The following is a 16,090-nucleotide window of genomic DNA, read 5'->3' on the forward strand; positions in this document are numbered from 1 at the left end:
TCTATTATTACCTAAAAATTGTAAATGCATTTACCTTAACCAAATAACTAAACTGTTTGCAGAAAAAATATGGAAATGCACTAGTAACTTTGGGTAACCCTCCTATAACACATGTATAACTTCATCATACTCCTAACCTGTGACAGCACCAGAACTTCAACCAGTAAGAGAGCATTTTCTGTCACATGGCCAATTCTTGACATTTGATGACTTTTTAAGCTTTAATTACATAAATATAACTGATGTTTCTTAAGAATATTTACCAAAAATGCTATTTGAAAGATATAATCATTCAGAATAACAACATTCTGAACCATATTTTGAACATAGGAAAATAGCCTGTAATGTTGCATGCCTTAGTGTATTGAACATGTACATGTTTTGTGACAAGTTATGTATTGCCTTTTAAATGAAAATATGTTTAAGATTTTTCTGTTTATTCCACATAGATGAAGACAATTTCACTAGGGATATGTGGAACGTACATTAGCATATTTGTTTTTCTTTTTTATTGTGTATTCTTGTTTTTCTGACATGTTCTATATCCTGGATGATCTTCTCACTATGGAGCTATTGGAATGAAAAGTACATCTAACCTAATCTAAAAAGAGGATCAGTGTAGAACCAATAGGAATGGATGTTAAGATTTTTTCCATCTGTGTGTTAAACATTCTGCCATGCTATTAGACACAGGTAAAAATGGAGGTGTGGTAATATACTTAATTCCATTCTGGATGTGAAACCTCTGAAAACCCTTGCAAGTAAACTGCAGAGTTCATTGTGCTTCTTCAATAGAAAAAGTAGTTGTGAGGGCCTTAGTGATATTTTTTGTTGTGGCCTGTTGAGTTTTCATTGTGTATGGGAAATGAGAATATGCATCTATCAAAATCAACTGCACAGCCCATGGAATTGGCCTGCAAAATCCATATGCACCCGATCTCACAGCTGTGACAGTGATGGCTGCTGCAGCTGACAAGCCCTGTATTTTTGAGCCACTTGCACAATATCCTCATCACATGAGGCCAGTACACATTTCTTCATTCTGAAAACTTCCCCAGTTACTGGTGCAAGAAGTGCAGTAAACAAGTGGACAGAATTGCCAGAATTGCTACTCGATACTGACAGTCATCTTGATTCAACAATAACACACCTCTGGCAACATGAAGGATATGGTGGTGGCAGGGAAGGGGGGGTGGGGGGGTGGGGGTGGGGGGAGACAATGAAGTTTCACAGAAGGCTGCTGAAGGAAGTGCATGTAGTCAGCCAGTTTGTTCAAACTGGCAAACCTGTCTCAAGAATGGATCCTTTTGTATGGGTGCTGCAACGTCTCTGGAAGCTTTGGGAACTGTTCTACCAATTGTTCTAATTATGAGGATTATCCGAAAACTGAGGTTACAAGGCATGTAGCTTTAGCATGGAATGTCCATGGGGAAGTTGGTACCACTGCCATGTAATGGGAGACCAGCTGGAGGAATGAGCATTCCCAACAATCAGTAGCTTGTTGATTAATGTTGTGGTGACTGTTAGAAATGAGCATTCTCATTCCAGCTCCTGCCAAGTGCAAAGTATGTGCTTTAATTTGCTACCTAAGTGTTAAGGGGATGAATGCCACTGCAATTCATTGCAGGATTATTTCAGTTTGTGAAGGGGATGTAATGTCAAGCAGCTTGTGATGAAATGGGTATGGAATTTCAATTCTGGAAAGATGAAAATTCACTATGAAAGCAGAAGTGGAAGGCCATCTGTTGTGACTGACAATGTGGTGCAGAAAATTGAAGAACATATTCTCTCTGATCATCATTCGACAATTGACAACCTGCATGCATTTTATGAACTATTGTTCATGAAATCGTAACTGATCAACTAAATTATCACAAGTTGTGTGCACAGTTGGTGCCCAAGGTGCTTACCGAAGCACACAAAATTAACAGAGTCAGTGCTGCTCATAAATTTCTTGACCATTTTGAGACTGAAGATGAGGCTTTTCTCAGCTCTATAGTGAAAGGAGATGAAACTAGGGCTTATCACCGTACTCCAGAGAACAAATGACAATCAATGCAGTGGTGTCATACTCATTCTCCTTCCACCAAAAAATTCAAAACTCAGCAAACAGTGAGGAAAAGCACGGCGTCAGTGTTTTGGGACAGAAAACAGGGTTCTGCTCATTGATTTTTAGGAAATAGGTGAAACAATAAATACTGCAAGAAGTTGTGAGACCATGAAAAAACTTCCCAGAGCCATACAAAATAAACGTCATGGGACTCAGAGTCTGTCTCCTTCATGGCAATACGTGTCCACATACTGCTCGTGCAACACACGAGTTGTTGGCTTTGTTTGGTGGGATGTTCTAAGCCACCCCTCTCGCAGCCCCAATCTCTCACCTAGTAATTATCATCTGATCACTAAATTGAGGGAACACCTTCATGGAAAACACTTTTCTGACAACAACAAGGTGAAAATTGAAGTGAAGAACTGACTTAAAAAGACGGCAGGAGATGTCTGTGACACAGGAACCAATAAACTCATCCCATAGATAACAAAATGTATTGAGGTAAATGGTGATTATGTGGAAAAATAATGCAAGACCTATACTACAATTCATGTACATTTTATTAGAATAAATTAATTTTTTGTACTCAAAAAACTTCTTGTAACCTTACTTTCCAGATTAGCCTTGTGTTTTGCTACGCATTTTCACGTTTTCCTGAGGCAATAGCTGATCCATTAAATTTTGGGTCTGCAGCTGCATGAACTTTATTTCTTCTGATATTTTGGCCATATACCTTTCAGCCATTGTCAAGTGAGCCAATAGACTGAACCTACAGCACTCATTTTGCCCTTTTAAATAGGTGAAGTGCATTATGGCATATGTGAGCAGTCTCTAGGATGACCTTGTACAATTAAATGGAGTTTCCGAAGCAAAAGTATATTCTCCACAATAGTTAATAAGGCACTATGAATAAAACATTATGTGGACATAAGGAATGAAGAAGAAGACAGAAAAAATTTGAATCCATGGCTTTCCTGCCATATTTGGTGCAAACTGATATAAAAAAAAAGTTTTGTGAGCACAAAGTTAAAGATAGTAGCACTTTTACATTTTATCAAAGAAGGCATGCTGGTCTGTAGGGTAGGAGTTTACAAGATCCCCTTCGAGTGCGGCCTTTCATACCTCAGGCAGATGACTTGTACAGTTCATGAAAGATGCATGGAACACCCTAAATACACTTAGCTCATGCAATCCAATAAATCAAATGTGGCAGAGCACTGCATTGACACCAGTCACTTTATGTGGTGTGAAATTTTGAAATTTTAATGTACACTTCATCGTTTTGGGACTCAGTTTTGAAGGAAGCAGCTGAAATTCATTTGACAAAGAATTATATTTACAAGAATAGTGGTTTCAGCATGGTAAAATCATGAGATTGAGTGCTTGCTTTTATAAACTCACTAAGATGATGCTACATACAGCTCATAATCATACATCAGTAACCCAGCATGGGTTAGCCATAGACTTAATTTATGCATATTCTTTGCCACCAATCACTATCTCTGGCCCCATTTTTATCTGTGGACACCTATGTAGTAATGAAGTGCACTTGTTTAAAAAAAGGATGGAGTGAGTGCTGTAGCTTCAGTTCGTCAGCTTACTTGGAAGATGGCCAAAAGGTGTACCACCAAAATATTAGAAGAAATAAAGTTTATGTGGCTGCTGTGACAAAATGTAATGAAACAGTCTCTTGTTTATCAAATTATTCATTCAGACCTGTGGGAACCTTGAAAGCACATCACATTTGCGTGCAAAACTAATGTACGATAACAAATGGGACATTAGTAATTTGGTAAAAAAAAAAAAAAAAAAAAAAAAAAAAAAGAGCCTGGTGTTGTAACCTCAGAGATGTCTGTTCAGACAACTTTGATTTAGGGCTAACTATGAACAACAATGGCATATGGTATGTGACTAGATAAAATTTGTTGTCACACAGGAAAATGTGGAAAGTCTGGGTACTAAATGCAATTGCCAGTGTCTCCAGTGCACTAGGACACAAACTATCGATTCCCTTGAAGTATCTCTGATCAGTAAAAACAATTTTTTTTTTTCTGCAGTCGGTAAGCCTTAACACAGTCAGGAAGTCAGTTGCGCGCGAATTCCTTCAGCAGCTGCAGGACATGACATTATTACAATACAAATGATCAATTTCCTCATTGATCCATTACTAGTCATAACAACAGACATTTTTTAACCATTCTCTGACCCCCAGCATCTTCCTAATGGTCTGGCAAAAGGGTCTCATTAAACTTCTGCACGAAAAGGAATCTGCCCAAGAACTTTCTGACTACAAGTTCATTTGCATTCTGTTAGTGTAATCTAAGGCTCTAGAATTCATAGGTCACAATCATCTTACCAATTACGTAACATCAGATAAGCTTCTGGATGAATACCAATCTGATTTCCAGAAAAATAGCACCACAAAGACTGCTCTTGTAAAAGTGACTAGCAAACCAAACAAGCTGTGGGCAAACAAGAGGTGACTATTATGTGCATTTTGGATTTCAGCAAAGCTTTCAACAATTTCAGCTTTAATATTCAACTTGGCTAAACCCAAAAGTCAAAACTTTTCTACAATCACTGTACAATGATTCTACTTATACCTTTCATCCTGCCACCAGTGTATAATGATTGGAACAAAGAGACCACAATGGAAGAACATTGTGTCAGGTGCCCCATAAGGATCGGTATAGGGTCCATTACTTTTCTCATTATATGTTAATGATGTGGTGACTATTATCTCCCAGAAAATATCATTTATAGTTTATATGCTGATGACCTTCAGTTATAATTACATGCAAGCCCAATGTATCTATGCACAGCCATCCAGGTCATAAGTGCTGATTTACTTGCTTTTTCAGAATGGGCACAGAATATAAATTTGAAACTTAACCCATCTGAAAAGCGAGCTATCCTAGTTGCTCACAAAATATTTATTAATCCTCAATTCAGAGAATCACTTCCATTCTGGATCCTAAACAGCACAGTAATCACCTTTCTGTCTTCTGCAGAGAATATAGGGGTACTTCTGGACCATCACTTAGACTGGACTGAACACACAACTGCAGTTTGTAAGTAGGTGTCAGCATCACTTCATTCACTGCAGAAATATAAAATATTCTCCAAGGTCTTTTGTATGAGAGCTCACATGGGCTGGAACTGGCGATGATTTTATTTATTTATTTATTTATTTCTTGTTCTGTAGATCCAGTTAGTGAGTCAATCACAAGGATATGGAACGTGTCAAATTGTACGGGTTTCAATTTAAACTTACAATAAATACAAGGGCAATTCAATGCCAAAGTTTACATATTTTAAGTAAGACATACTATAAATACAGTAATAGATACAATGTCAGCTAGATAATATAACAACCATTTAACAGAAAAAGGAGTTTCAACTAAAGATTATAGATAAGAGCACAAAGTTAAATCAGCTATTAGGCCTACAAGAGTAAATACAGGTACAGCCAATTTGTTGTTACAAAAAGTGTGCTAATGCTCAAATGCACAATAAAATTAATTGAACTACTTCTAGACACAATAAGTTTAGTGATGGTATACATTTTCTTTCAGATATTCATCCACAGTATAAAAAGATTTCTCTGTCAGGTAATCTTTGAGAACTTGTTTAAATTTTGGCAGTTCTGTATGAACACATTTGATATGTAGTGGTAGAGCATTGAACAGCTTAATGCTGGAGTAGTAAACTCCTTTTTGTACCAGAGTGAGACCTTTCATGTCGAAATGTAGATTGTTTTTGTTTCTGGTGTTATAGCCATGGAATTTACTGTTGTCTTGGTAGACAGAATAATTTTTGCACACAAAGGTCAGCAAGGAAAAAATATACTGTGAGGCAGTTGTTAGGATACTTATCTTCCGAAACAAGTGCCTGCGAGAGTGTCTTTGATGGACCAGAATATGATAGCATATGACATCAATGAGTGGAAGTAGCCAAAGTAGGGAACCTTAATGGTGTCAACTTCAGCCACTGAAGAAATTACCCGTAACGCAAACGTTGCCGAGCTAAGTTTTTTACATAGATGAAGAATGTGAACTGACCAATTACATTTACTGTCTATGTAAGCACCTAGGAATTTTGTATCTTCAACTTTCTGTATTGGTTGATCTCTACATTTTATGTTAATTTCATCGAGATTACTTTGTGATGTATGGAACCTCATATAATGAGTTTTATCTGCATTGAGTTAGAGACCATTTGAGGAGAACCAATTTAAGATGTCATTAAAAACAGTATTTGTAGTTTGTTCAAGATCATGCGTGTGTGCAATACATTTGTGATGTACACTGTTCTGACCGCATCACTCCTACCTGGTAACAATTATCATAGCTATGTGCTGCAAAGCATAGAGATTATCATTTTGTGTGTTTGCTGTATCATCTTCTCAATCATTGCACTCCTTCCTGCCTTACACTGCTGGCTGAACAGCACAGCAGAAATACTCATTCTCAACAAAGTGAAATCCTCTCTGTACCACTATACAACACTGCATGTTCAATAAATCAGTTTCTGTATCAGGAACCTGACTTCAGAACAATATTTGTCTAAAAATTAGAGAAATTAAAACTGTTTCAAACTTCAAAGAAGGTAATGGCCCATCCTCTATCACAATTGCTACCTCTTCTTGCAGCTCACTCTCTTCGACCCTCCCTATCCCTCCACTTTTCCCTATCAGTTCCACTTCTAATACCAAACAAGTCTTCAAAAGTGCTGGACTAATCAGTATCATTCTTAATGCCTCCATTATTTTATTATTATTGTTAGTATTAGTTTTATTATTATTAAAATTATTGAAGATTTTTGCTTTTTATGGACAATGCAAAAAAAGATAATCAGTGGGCTTAATTTAAAGTTACTTGTTCACTCCATTGTAATACATTGCACCAGCCAAACTGCAGCTCCACTGTGAATGCTGTTCTAGAACACGAGGTCTGTTGGTTGACATTCATAAGCAACTGGGAATCACCCAGAGTACTGTCAAATGATTGGCAACTGCTGTGAATCAGTGTGTTGGAAGAGCTTCTGAGAGTCAGGTACTTGTGGTACCTGCACCAGAGCAACCTCAAGTACTATCCTCTCCTGTGGATTCTGTCTGCGCTACAGAAAGTACAGGATCTGTCATTGCTTGTCCAGTTGGCTGCAAGTAGCGTGTCAATGCTAGATCTAGGCAACCTATGCAGGATGGACAGGGAACAGAGAGGACTCAGGGTGTTGTACTGATCCCCTTAAACAACAAGTTAGGGGTGCTGTCAGGAGGAGGCAAATATGAAATGGTAGGAGTGTATTAATCATTGGCAGTTCAAACATACAGCAAATGATGTTACCCCTTAGGAAAATGGCAGCGAGGGACAGGAAAGAACATCAGGTTCACTCAGTGTGTAGGCCTGGGGGCCTTATTCTGCATCTTGAAAAGGGCATTCCAGCAGCCATTGAGGGAACAGGGTGCAACCATCCACAGGGCACACATTGGAACAAATGATGCCTATCATCTGGACTCTGAGGTCATTCCAGCGACTGGCAGAGAAGCAGAGGAGGCTGAGAAGACCAGCCTTGTGCTTGGAGTTTCAGTTAAGCTCACAATTTGCAACATTGTCACCAGAACGGATCATGGCCCTTTGATTCTGAGTTGAGTGGAAGGACTGAACCAAAGACTTCAAATGTTCTGTGACAAGCTAGGCTTTGACTTCCGGGACTTGCGCCATAGGGTTGAGAACTGTAGGGTCCCCTAAATGGGTCAGGTGTGCACTACACATCAGAGGCTGTTACTCAGGTAGCTGGCTGTGTGTGGGATGCACACAAGTGTTTTGTTAGATTAGGTAACTCTCCATCCAACCCAGATAACAGTAGTTGTAAGAAACCCAGAAGTATCACTGTAAGATCAAAAGAAATGCCTTCGAAAGGTGAGAGTATTAAATTCCTCATGGTAAACTGCTAAAGCATTCACAGCAAAGTGCCAAACTTTGAAGTGCTCATGAAAACAGTGAAGCTCACATCATACTAGGTACAGAAAGCTGGTTGAAACCTGAAACTGATAGCAGTGAGATTTTTGGGGAAAATTTAAGTGTATATCAAAAGGATAGGCAAATGGTAAACAGAGATCATGTATTTGTCACAGTAGACAAGAAACTCAAATCCACCAAGGTAGAAATTGTAGCTGCATGTGAGATTGTTTGGCCAGGACTTAGAATCAGGCATAATATGATATTTGGATCCTTCTGTTGCCCACCAGACTCATCTCCTGATGCAACCAAAAACTTTAGAGAAAACCTCAGTGCAGTCAGTTCACTTGGATGTAAGTTCCCCAATCATAATGTAATCATCAGCGAAAACTTTAATCATCCAGTGATTAATTGGGAAAATTACAGTTTTGTTAGTGGTGGGCATGCTAAGACTCTTGTGAAGCTTTACTAAATGTCTTCTCTGAAAACTACCTAGAATGGATAGTTAAGAAGCCCAGTCATGACATAAATATAATGGATCTAATGGCAACAAATAAACCTGACCTCTTTGAGGATGCCCACATCAAAACTGGTATCAGTGACAATGTCTTGCTTGTGGCAACAATGATTACCAAAGTACAAAGGAAAACTAAAATAAGGAGAAAGATATATATGTTCAGTAAAGTGGATCAGTCCGCAGCTCGTGGTCTCACGGGAGCGTTCTCGCTTCCCGAGCACAGGGTCCCAGGTTCGATTCCCGGCGGGGTCAGGGATTTTTCCTGCCTCGAGATGACTGTGTGTTGTTGTGTTGTATTCATCATCATCATTCATCCCCATTACGGTCGGAGGAAGGCAATGGCAAACCACCTCCACAAGGACCTAGCCTAATAAGGCGGCGCGGATCTCCCACATCACTCCCTTACGCTCTGTAAAGGAGTTTGGGACTCATCATCATCATCAAAGTGGATCAAAAAATCAGTAGTGTCATATCTCAATGAGGAACTTGGAACTTTCAGCACAGGGCATGAGAATGTAGAGGAACTCCGGCTCAAGTTTAAAAGAATAGTTGACCATGCATGGTTAGATGTGTACCCTGTAGAATAGTTCATAATGATAGGGAACCTCCGTGATATTCAGTCACGGTAAAGAAACTTCTAAAAGAACAGAGATTACTGCATAACAGGTGTAAAAGCATAGGGCTATAGATAGAGAGACGCTGAATGAAACATGTTAGGCTGTCAAGAGAGCAATGAATGATGCCTTCAATGACTACCGTAGCAGAATATTGTCAAATGACGTGTCATAAAATCCAAAGAAATTCTGGTCATATGTAAAAGCTGTTAGTGGCACCAAAGTTACTTTCCAGTCTTTAGCAAATGAAACAGGAACTGAAACTGACAGTAGCAAAGAAAAAGCTGAAATGCTTAACTTTGTATTCAAATGTTCTGTTACACAGGAAAGCCCAGGAGAATTGCCCCAATTTAATCTTCATACCTCAGAAAAGATTAATGAAATAAGTATAAGTGTCTGTGGTGTTGATCAACAGCTGAAATCATTAAAATTGAACAAAGCTCCATCGCCCAATGGAATCCCTATCAGATTCTATACTGAATTTGTGGTTAAGTTAGCCCCTCTTGTCACTGTAATCTGTTGTAGATCCCTCGAATAAAAACAATGCCCAGTTCTTGGAGAAAGCCACAGGGCACACCCGTCTACAAGAAGGATAGTAGAAGTGATCCACAAAACTACCGTCCAATATCCCCAACATTGATTCATTGTAGAATCTTAGAACATATTCTGAGCTCAAACAGCACACATTTCGAAAACATTGATCATGTGAAACCCAACTCACGGTTTTCACAAATGACATGAAAACTTTGGATCAAGGTAATCAAGTAGAATCTGTATTTCATGATTTCTGAAAAGCATTTGAAACAGTACCTAACCTATGCTTATTGTCAAAAGTATGATTACATGGGGCATCAAGTGAAATTTGTGACTGGATTGAGGACTTTTTGGTAGGAGGATGCACCTTATTATCTTGGATGGAGAGTCATCATTGTATGTAGAAAGTAACTTTGGGTGTGCTCCTGGGAAGTGTGTTGAGACCCTTTCTGATTATGTTGTATATTGATCATCTTGTAGACAATATTAACAGTAAAATCAGGCTGTTTGCAGATGATGCAGTTATCTATAATGAAGTACTATCTGAAAAACACTGCATAAATATTCAGTCGGATCTTGATAAGATTTCAAAGTGGTGCAAAGATTGGCAACTTGCTTTAAATGTTCAGAAATGTAAAATTTTGCATTTCACAAAATGAAAAAATGTAGTATCCTGTGATTATAATATCAGAAAGTCAATGGTGGAATTGACCAACTCATTCCTGGATGCAGCACTTTGTAGGGATATGAAATGGAATTATCAGGTTAAGTCGTGGTAGACTTTGGTTTATCGTTAGAATGCTGGGGGAGTGCAGTCAATCTAAAAAGGAGATTGCTTATGAATCACTCATGTGATTGGTCCAAGAATATTGCTCAAATGTGTGGGACCTGTACCATATAAGACTGGTAGGGGATATTGAATGTATACAGAGAGGGGCAGCACAAATGGTCACAAGTTCGTTTAATCCATGGGAGAGTGTCACAGAGACACTGAAGGAACTGGACAGGGATGCTCTCAAATATAGACATAAACTATTCCAAGAAAGTCTATTAATAAAGTTTCAAGAGCTGGCTTTAAATAATTACTCTAGGAATAGAGTACAAGCACCTACGTATCACTCACATAGAAATTGTGATGATAAGATTAGAATAATTACTGCACAGTCAGAAGCTATCAATCACTAATTCTTCCTACTCTCCATATGTGACTGGAACAGGAAGAAACCTTAATAACTGGTATAGTGGGACATACCTTCTGCCATGCTCCTCACAGTCGTTTGCAGAGTATATAAGTAAATACAGTGGCAGATTATTGTTGAGTTTGTTACTTAATAAATATCTTTCTTAATTCCTACCTTATTTTATCATCATAATTAGTGTTACCAATATGTTGCTGTGGTTGTTGACAATAAATATTTTTATTAATAATGCAAATTATTATCATAGTGATCGTTATGTAATATTTTTTGTAACTGTTCCTGGTCAGATGTAAGAGGGGCCTAATGCCCTACTCCGGGCAGGCTAAATAAGCAATAATAAGCCCAGAAAAACCTACAGATCTTTTATGTTGTTTTGTGCTGGAACTTGAGAAATGCTTGCCACAACCTTACCAGATAAGGATATATTATATATATTTATGTTTGACAGGTTACACTGTAACCAGCTAAAGGTATGAAAATACTTGCTGGAGATTTGATATAATATGCTCCCCCTGAGTTCTTAGAATTGACACATTGTGGGTAGTTGGTAATAGTTTGTTCTTGAAATTTCAGATAGAATGCTGATGCGTTAGCAATGCCAAAATGTAAGGTGCTGCACTGACAGAGGCCATAAGCCATATTTAATACTAGAATGGCATTAGAAGCCTCATTCAAAGGAAGTTTAAAATAAATTTCTGAAAGATCAATCTTAGAGGAATACAGTTGTTGTTGTTGTGGTCTTCAGTCCTGAGACTGGTTTGATGCAGCTCTCCATGCTACTCTTTTCTGTACAAGCTTCTTCATCTCCCAGTACTTACTGCAACCTACATCCTTCTGAATCTGCTTAGTGTATTCATCTCTTGGTCTCGCTCTACGATTTTTACCCTCCACGCTGCCCTCCAGTGCTAAATTTGTGATCCCTTGATGCCTCAGAACATGTCCTACCAACCGATCCCTTCTTCTTGTCAGGTTGTGCCACAAACTCCTCTTCTCCCAAATTCTATTCAAGACCTCCTCATTAGTTATGTGATCTACCCATCGAATCTTCAGCATTCTTCTGTAGCACCATATTTCGAAAGCTTCTATTCTCTTCTTATCTAAACTATTTATCGTCCATGTTTCATTTCCATACATGGCTACACTCCATACAAATACTTTCAGAGAGGAATACAGACCCCTGCCAATTTTGAAAATAATTCATCAGGACATGCAAGGGGGTACAATCAACTGACGTACCCATATTTTTGAAGCCCCAACAGAGGCGTAACACATCTATTGGTTTGTAGCCAATGACTAAAGATGATGCTTATCTGCTATAAAAAATTGTGGATAGCCCTTGTAACTGTTCTAAGTGATCCAGTTATATTTCAAACAATGGAAACTACAGGAAGGAATATCAGCAATGTAGGAAAAGACAGATTGCTACTTACCGTAAAGAAGACACGTCAAGTTGCAGACAGGCACAGTTAAAATACACTTACATAAAGCTTTTGGCCTTCATCAGTAAAACCACCCACACACACACACACACACACACACACACACACACACACAAAAAAAAAAAAACCACCCTCACACACACGCGACCACAAACTCCAGCCTCTCGCCTGGTTGTATTTCAACTTCATGTCGCAAGGCTGAAGCTATCAGGTGGGAAAAATTACTGTACTGGTGACTCTTCCTATCTGGTATGGGGAAAATAATTTGAAGCATTTCATAGATCAGGAAAGAAACAAGGGACCATAATGCAGACACACAGAATCCACCTGTATGCATGGGATGGTTTTACCAATTCCTTGGATCGAGCGTTGCATAAAAAAACCCAAATTCTGTAAACACTTTGAGGCCATAAATATTTTCCTCTGAGTGGTCTGCCATTATGAAGATAGGAAGAGCTCTGTTTATGGGCTTATACATAAATCTAGAACTATCTTCATTTCCAGGCAAGTGACACTAAGTGCCCTTAGAGCTGTTCTGTTTTCTACAAACACATAGTTCTAGAATCTTGTGCCAAAATTGGCTCCTTTGTCTGAACCATCAGTCCTGCCCTTAACAGCCATTAACTCACTGTTAAGTGAACATTTTGCTACAGGAATGCACACAGTGTCTACTCATTTAAAGTTCCTCCAGAACCATAAGGCAACATCAAATAGTTATGCACATTGATCACAGACGTGCAGGGCCTAAGGTAAATTTGTGTGTTCTTGTGGAAAATCATATGCAGAAACATTACTATATGATGTGATGGTCAGATTAGCACTGAACAATGAAGTGCATGTTCAAGCACTAAGACAGTAGGACCCATCTGTAGCTGAAGTTTTGCATGTTGCCAGGGCTTTTGAGGTTCCACATATTATATATCAGAACTATCATCGCGACTTGTTAATGTGGCATAACCTAGTTTGTCTGATCGTGAAAGTCCAAAAATGATGCACAATCCAGGTGGAAGTTGAGCAGCCTCCTCTTGACTTATCGAGAATCAAACCCTGCACCTGCACTCGCCCTTGGCAAAAAATTTTTGGACTGCCCAGGTGATGTAATTGTTTTATTTACTGTTAGATATAGTTTCCAAAATAATAATGACTCCATCAACAACGTTTTTGCCAGAATCACAAAACAGATGTTTATCATGGCCGGCCATACCTTCACCAGTCGAATGCTCCAGTACAAATAAACTGCATCAAAGAGTCAAGATTAGCATCATGCCACCATATGCTGTTGGAATTCCCATTTTATTCCTTTTTGTTACTGGGCCTCCATCTCAACTATTAATCAGCCTACATATTTCTAATTTGTGTCTTCACCCTTAAAGTCAACAACATTTCTTAAATCTGCTGCTGCTGATTACCCATGTGACCTCACACTGGGAAATGTATCACTCTGCACTGCACTGAGCAACCTCTTAGATGTATGTATAATTCTATTGATTGATCCATTGATATATCCAGCAGGATTACATGATATATTAGTCTGTAAGTGGAGGAAATTAAGATATAGTACTGGCGTGATAAATCTGTACCTGTGACTCAACTGTACATTTGAAGGTGAAGGGAAACTTGGTAATGACCATGTGGAAATACAGACAGTAGTATATTACTGATTTTGTAGACTGTGAATATTTGTGCAACAGTTGTTTACAAAATTTGCAGCAAACCATACAGAAGTAACACTGCAGTAACAGTAATTTCAAATACCAAAATACTACTAACAGTGGAATGTCAGTGTTTGGATGATTAAATGATTACACTTAAAGTAACTGATTCACCTAAAGTTTCTCTTTTGTTTTCAGTTATCAACCACCACATGTGCGTCGACGTCTGAAAGTACAAGAAATGGTGCAGAAATATCGTTGTGAAATGACACAGCCAGAATTACTGACATACCTTTTCACAAGTCCTCCAAGTTGAATTGAAAATAACTTGCAGCATCTCTGTGATAGCATTTATTGCCATAATAAAGAATAGAAATTGGAAAAGCATCAACTATGATGTGACGAGTTGTAGGGAAGCAGCAGAGTATGCTGCTTCCCTACAGAGTGACTGATGCATTACCATTCCAGCTATTAATTTAAGTTACAGTGTACATATTATGTATGTATGTATGCCAAATACAATGTTTGTGTGTTATGTGAGGTAGCATGATACAAAAGTAGTAAGGACACGTAAGCAATTTTTTAGTACCTCCTTATTTAATTCCAGTAACAATTATGCAGTATTAGAGCTGTGCTATTGTAAAACAATGGCAGAAACTAGACGTCTGTGGAATGTTCTGTGTATACATTTTACATAAGATTTTTGTACGATAATATTATGAACTGAAATTATGCTAGTGCTAATATAACAAACAATATCAGAACCAAATTTTGAGGATTATATACTCCGTGTATATATAAAACAGTACGTAAATTGTTCATTCTTTGTTTTATGTATCTAAATTTAAAAATTTCCAAACATTATTTTCTGATGTGATCTCACAATTTGTACCATTCCATGTCTTTCATAGTTATTTATATAATTTATTAAACATTTGTAAGTGAATAAAGTTATTAAAAAACTGATAATCATAATTGGTTAACAATTTTGTGCCAGTGTAAAAGTGAGTACAGAAGAGTGCACATTAACATAGAAATTTTAGTTGTGTGGGTGTCTGGTAGAACATTGGTTTGAACTTCAATTTGATAATCCTTACTTGCATTTTCATTGCTTACTACCCACTTCCCATTCCTAAATGATAACTATTTGTCATATATAATAATAGACTTATATTCCACAGGAATGGGAATCAGATCCGTAGCCATCCAAGACACATATAATAATGAACTTATATTCAACAGGAATAAGATTCAGATCCTTAGCCATCCCAATTGAGATCCATGTGTTTTCCCCCAATTTGTTCTCGGTGACCTGGAGCATTTCCTTCACTTACATCGTAACTGATCCCTTTCCCCATAGAGTAAGAACCCCATCTCTTAACAAACACTGACTTCTGCTCCTGTGCCTCTTGCTGTGTTCCTTCTCACTTGTTTTCTTGATTGCTCTTAAATATGAGTAAAGCACAGTTCACTACAGATATGAATAGAATCTCACTTCAGTGAATGTTTCTTGTGAACTATGGGGAATGTCAATATTATGTCATAAACTCCATCATTCATGAGTGAATACAAAGTTATAATTGACCATCTGCATTACAAAAAAACTGAGATTTATCATCAATTTAAGGAAGTAGCCATGGTAGTATTTGTATCTATTCAAGAAAAAAGCAAAACTCATAATAGATGTTCTTGACAAAGTTAGAGTTCTACATGTCGAAATAATTGAAAGAAGAGGAAATACACTGTGTAAAACTTTCAAAACATCAACATTAACTTTCTCAAGAGAGTGTCGGAGGAATTTTCATGCAGAATTCACTCTTCAAAATTTGTGAAAAAAGAGAGAAACTCCAACAAGCTTAGAGCTATTCTGCCAGGATAACATACATTTTTAACGTTTATATGGACTCATGGATTTGATGCAAACATGAAAAGATATCTCAATTTTAAAACACAAAGATGTACAGTGGCGGTCGAAATAATAGAGCCACCTCTATTGACGAGATTAAGAACTAGGATATCTATTAGTTCGCGAAATCGCCACGAGTGCCGTGTTGTCAGTCCCTTGTAGACAACATCAGGGAAGACGTTGCTGCTATCTTTAGTCGTCCGAAAGGAAGCGTTTGAG

At 38.0% G+C, this 16,090-nt stretch overlaps 1 protein-coding gene across 6 annotated transcripts in view; it reads left to right on the plus strand.

Annotated features, from left to right (window-relative positions):
- LOC126417188 (ral GTPase-activating protein subunit beta) overlaps positions 1–14,859 on the plus strand; it is a 395,509-nt gene extending 380,650 nt beyond the window's left edge. For all 6 annotated transcript variants that reach the window (XM_050085090.1, XM_050085092.1, XM_050085093.1 and 3 more), the window contains one exon: positions 14,164–14,859. In XM_050085090.1, the coding sequence (XP_049941047.1) occupies positions 14,164–14,281 (118 nt within the window). In that variant the 3' untranslated portion in view covers positions 14,282–14,859. The remainder of the gene's footprint in view (positions 1–14,163) is intronic.
- The last annotated feature ends 1,231 nt before the right edge of the window (positions 14,860–16,090 follow it).

This window comes from Schistocerca serialis, chromosome 8, assembly GCF_023864345.2.
Source record: "Schistocerca serialis cubense isolate TAMUIC-IGC-003099 chromosome 8, iqSchSeri2.2, whole genome shotgun sequence".
Classification (NCBI taxonomy): Eukaryota; Metazoa; Arthropoda; class Insecta; order Orthoptera; family Acrididae; genus Schistocerca; species Schistocerca serialis.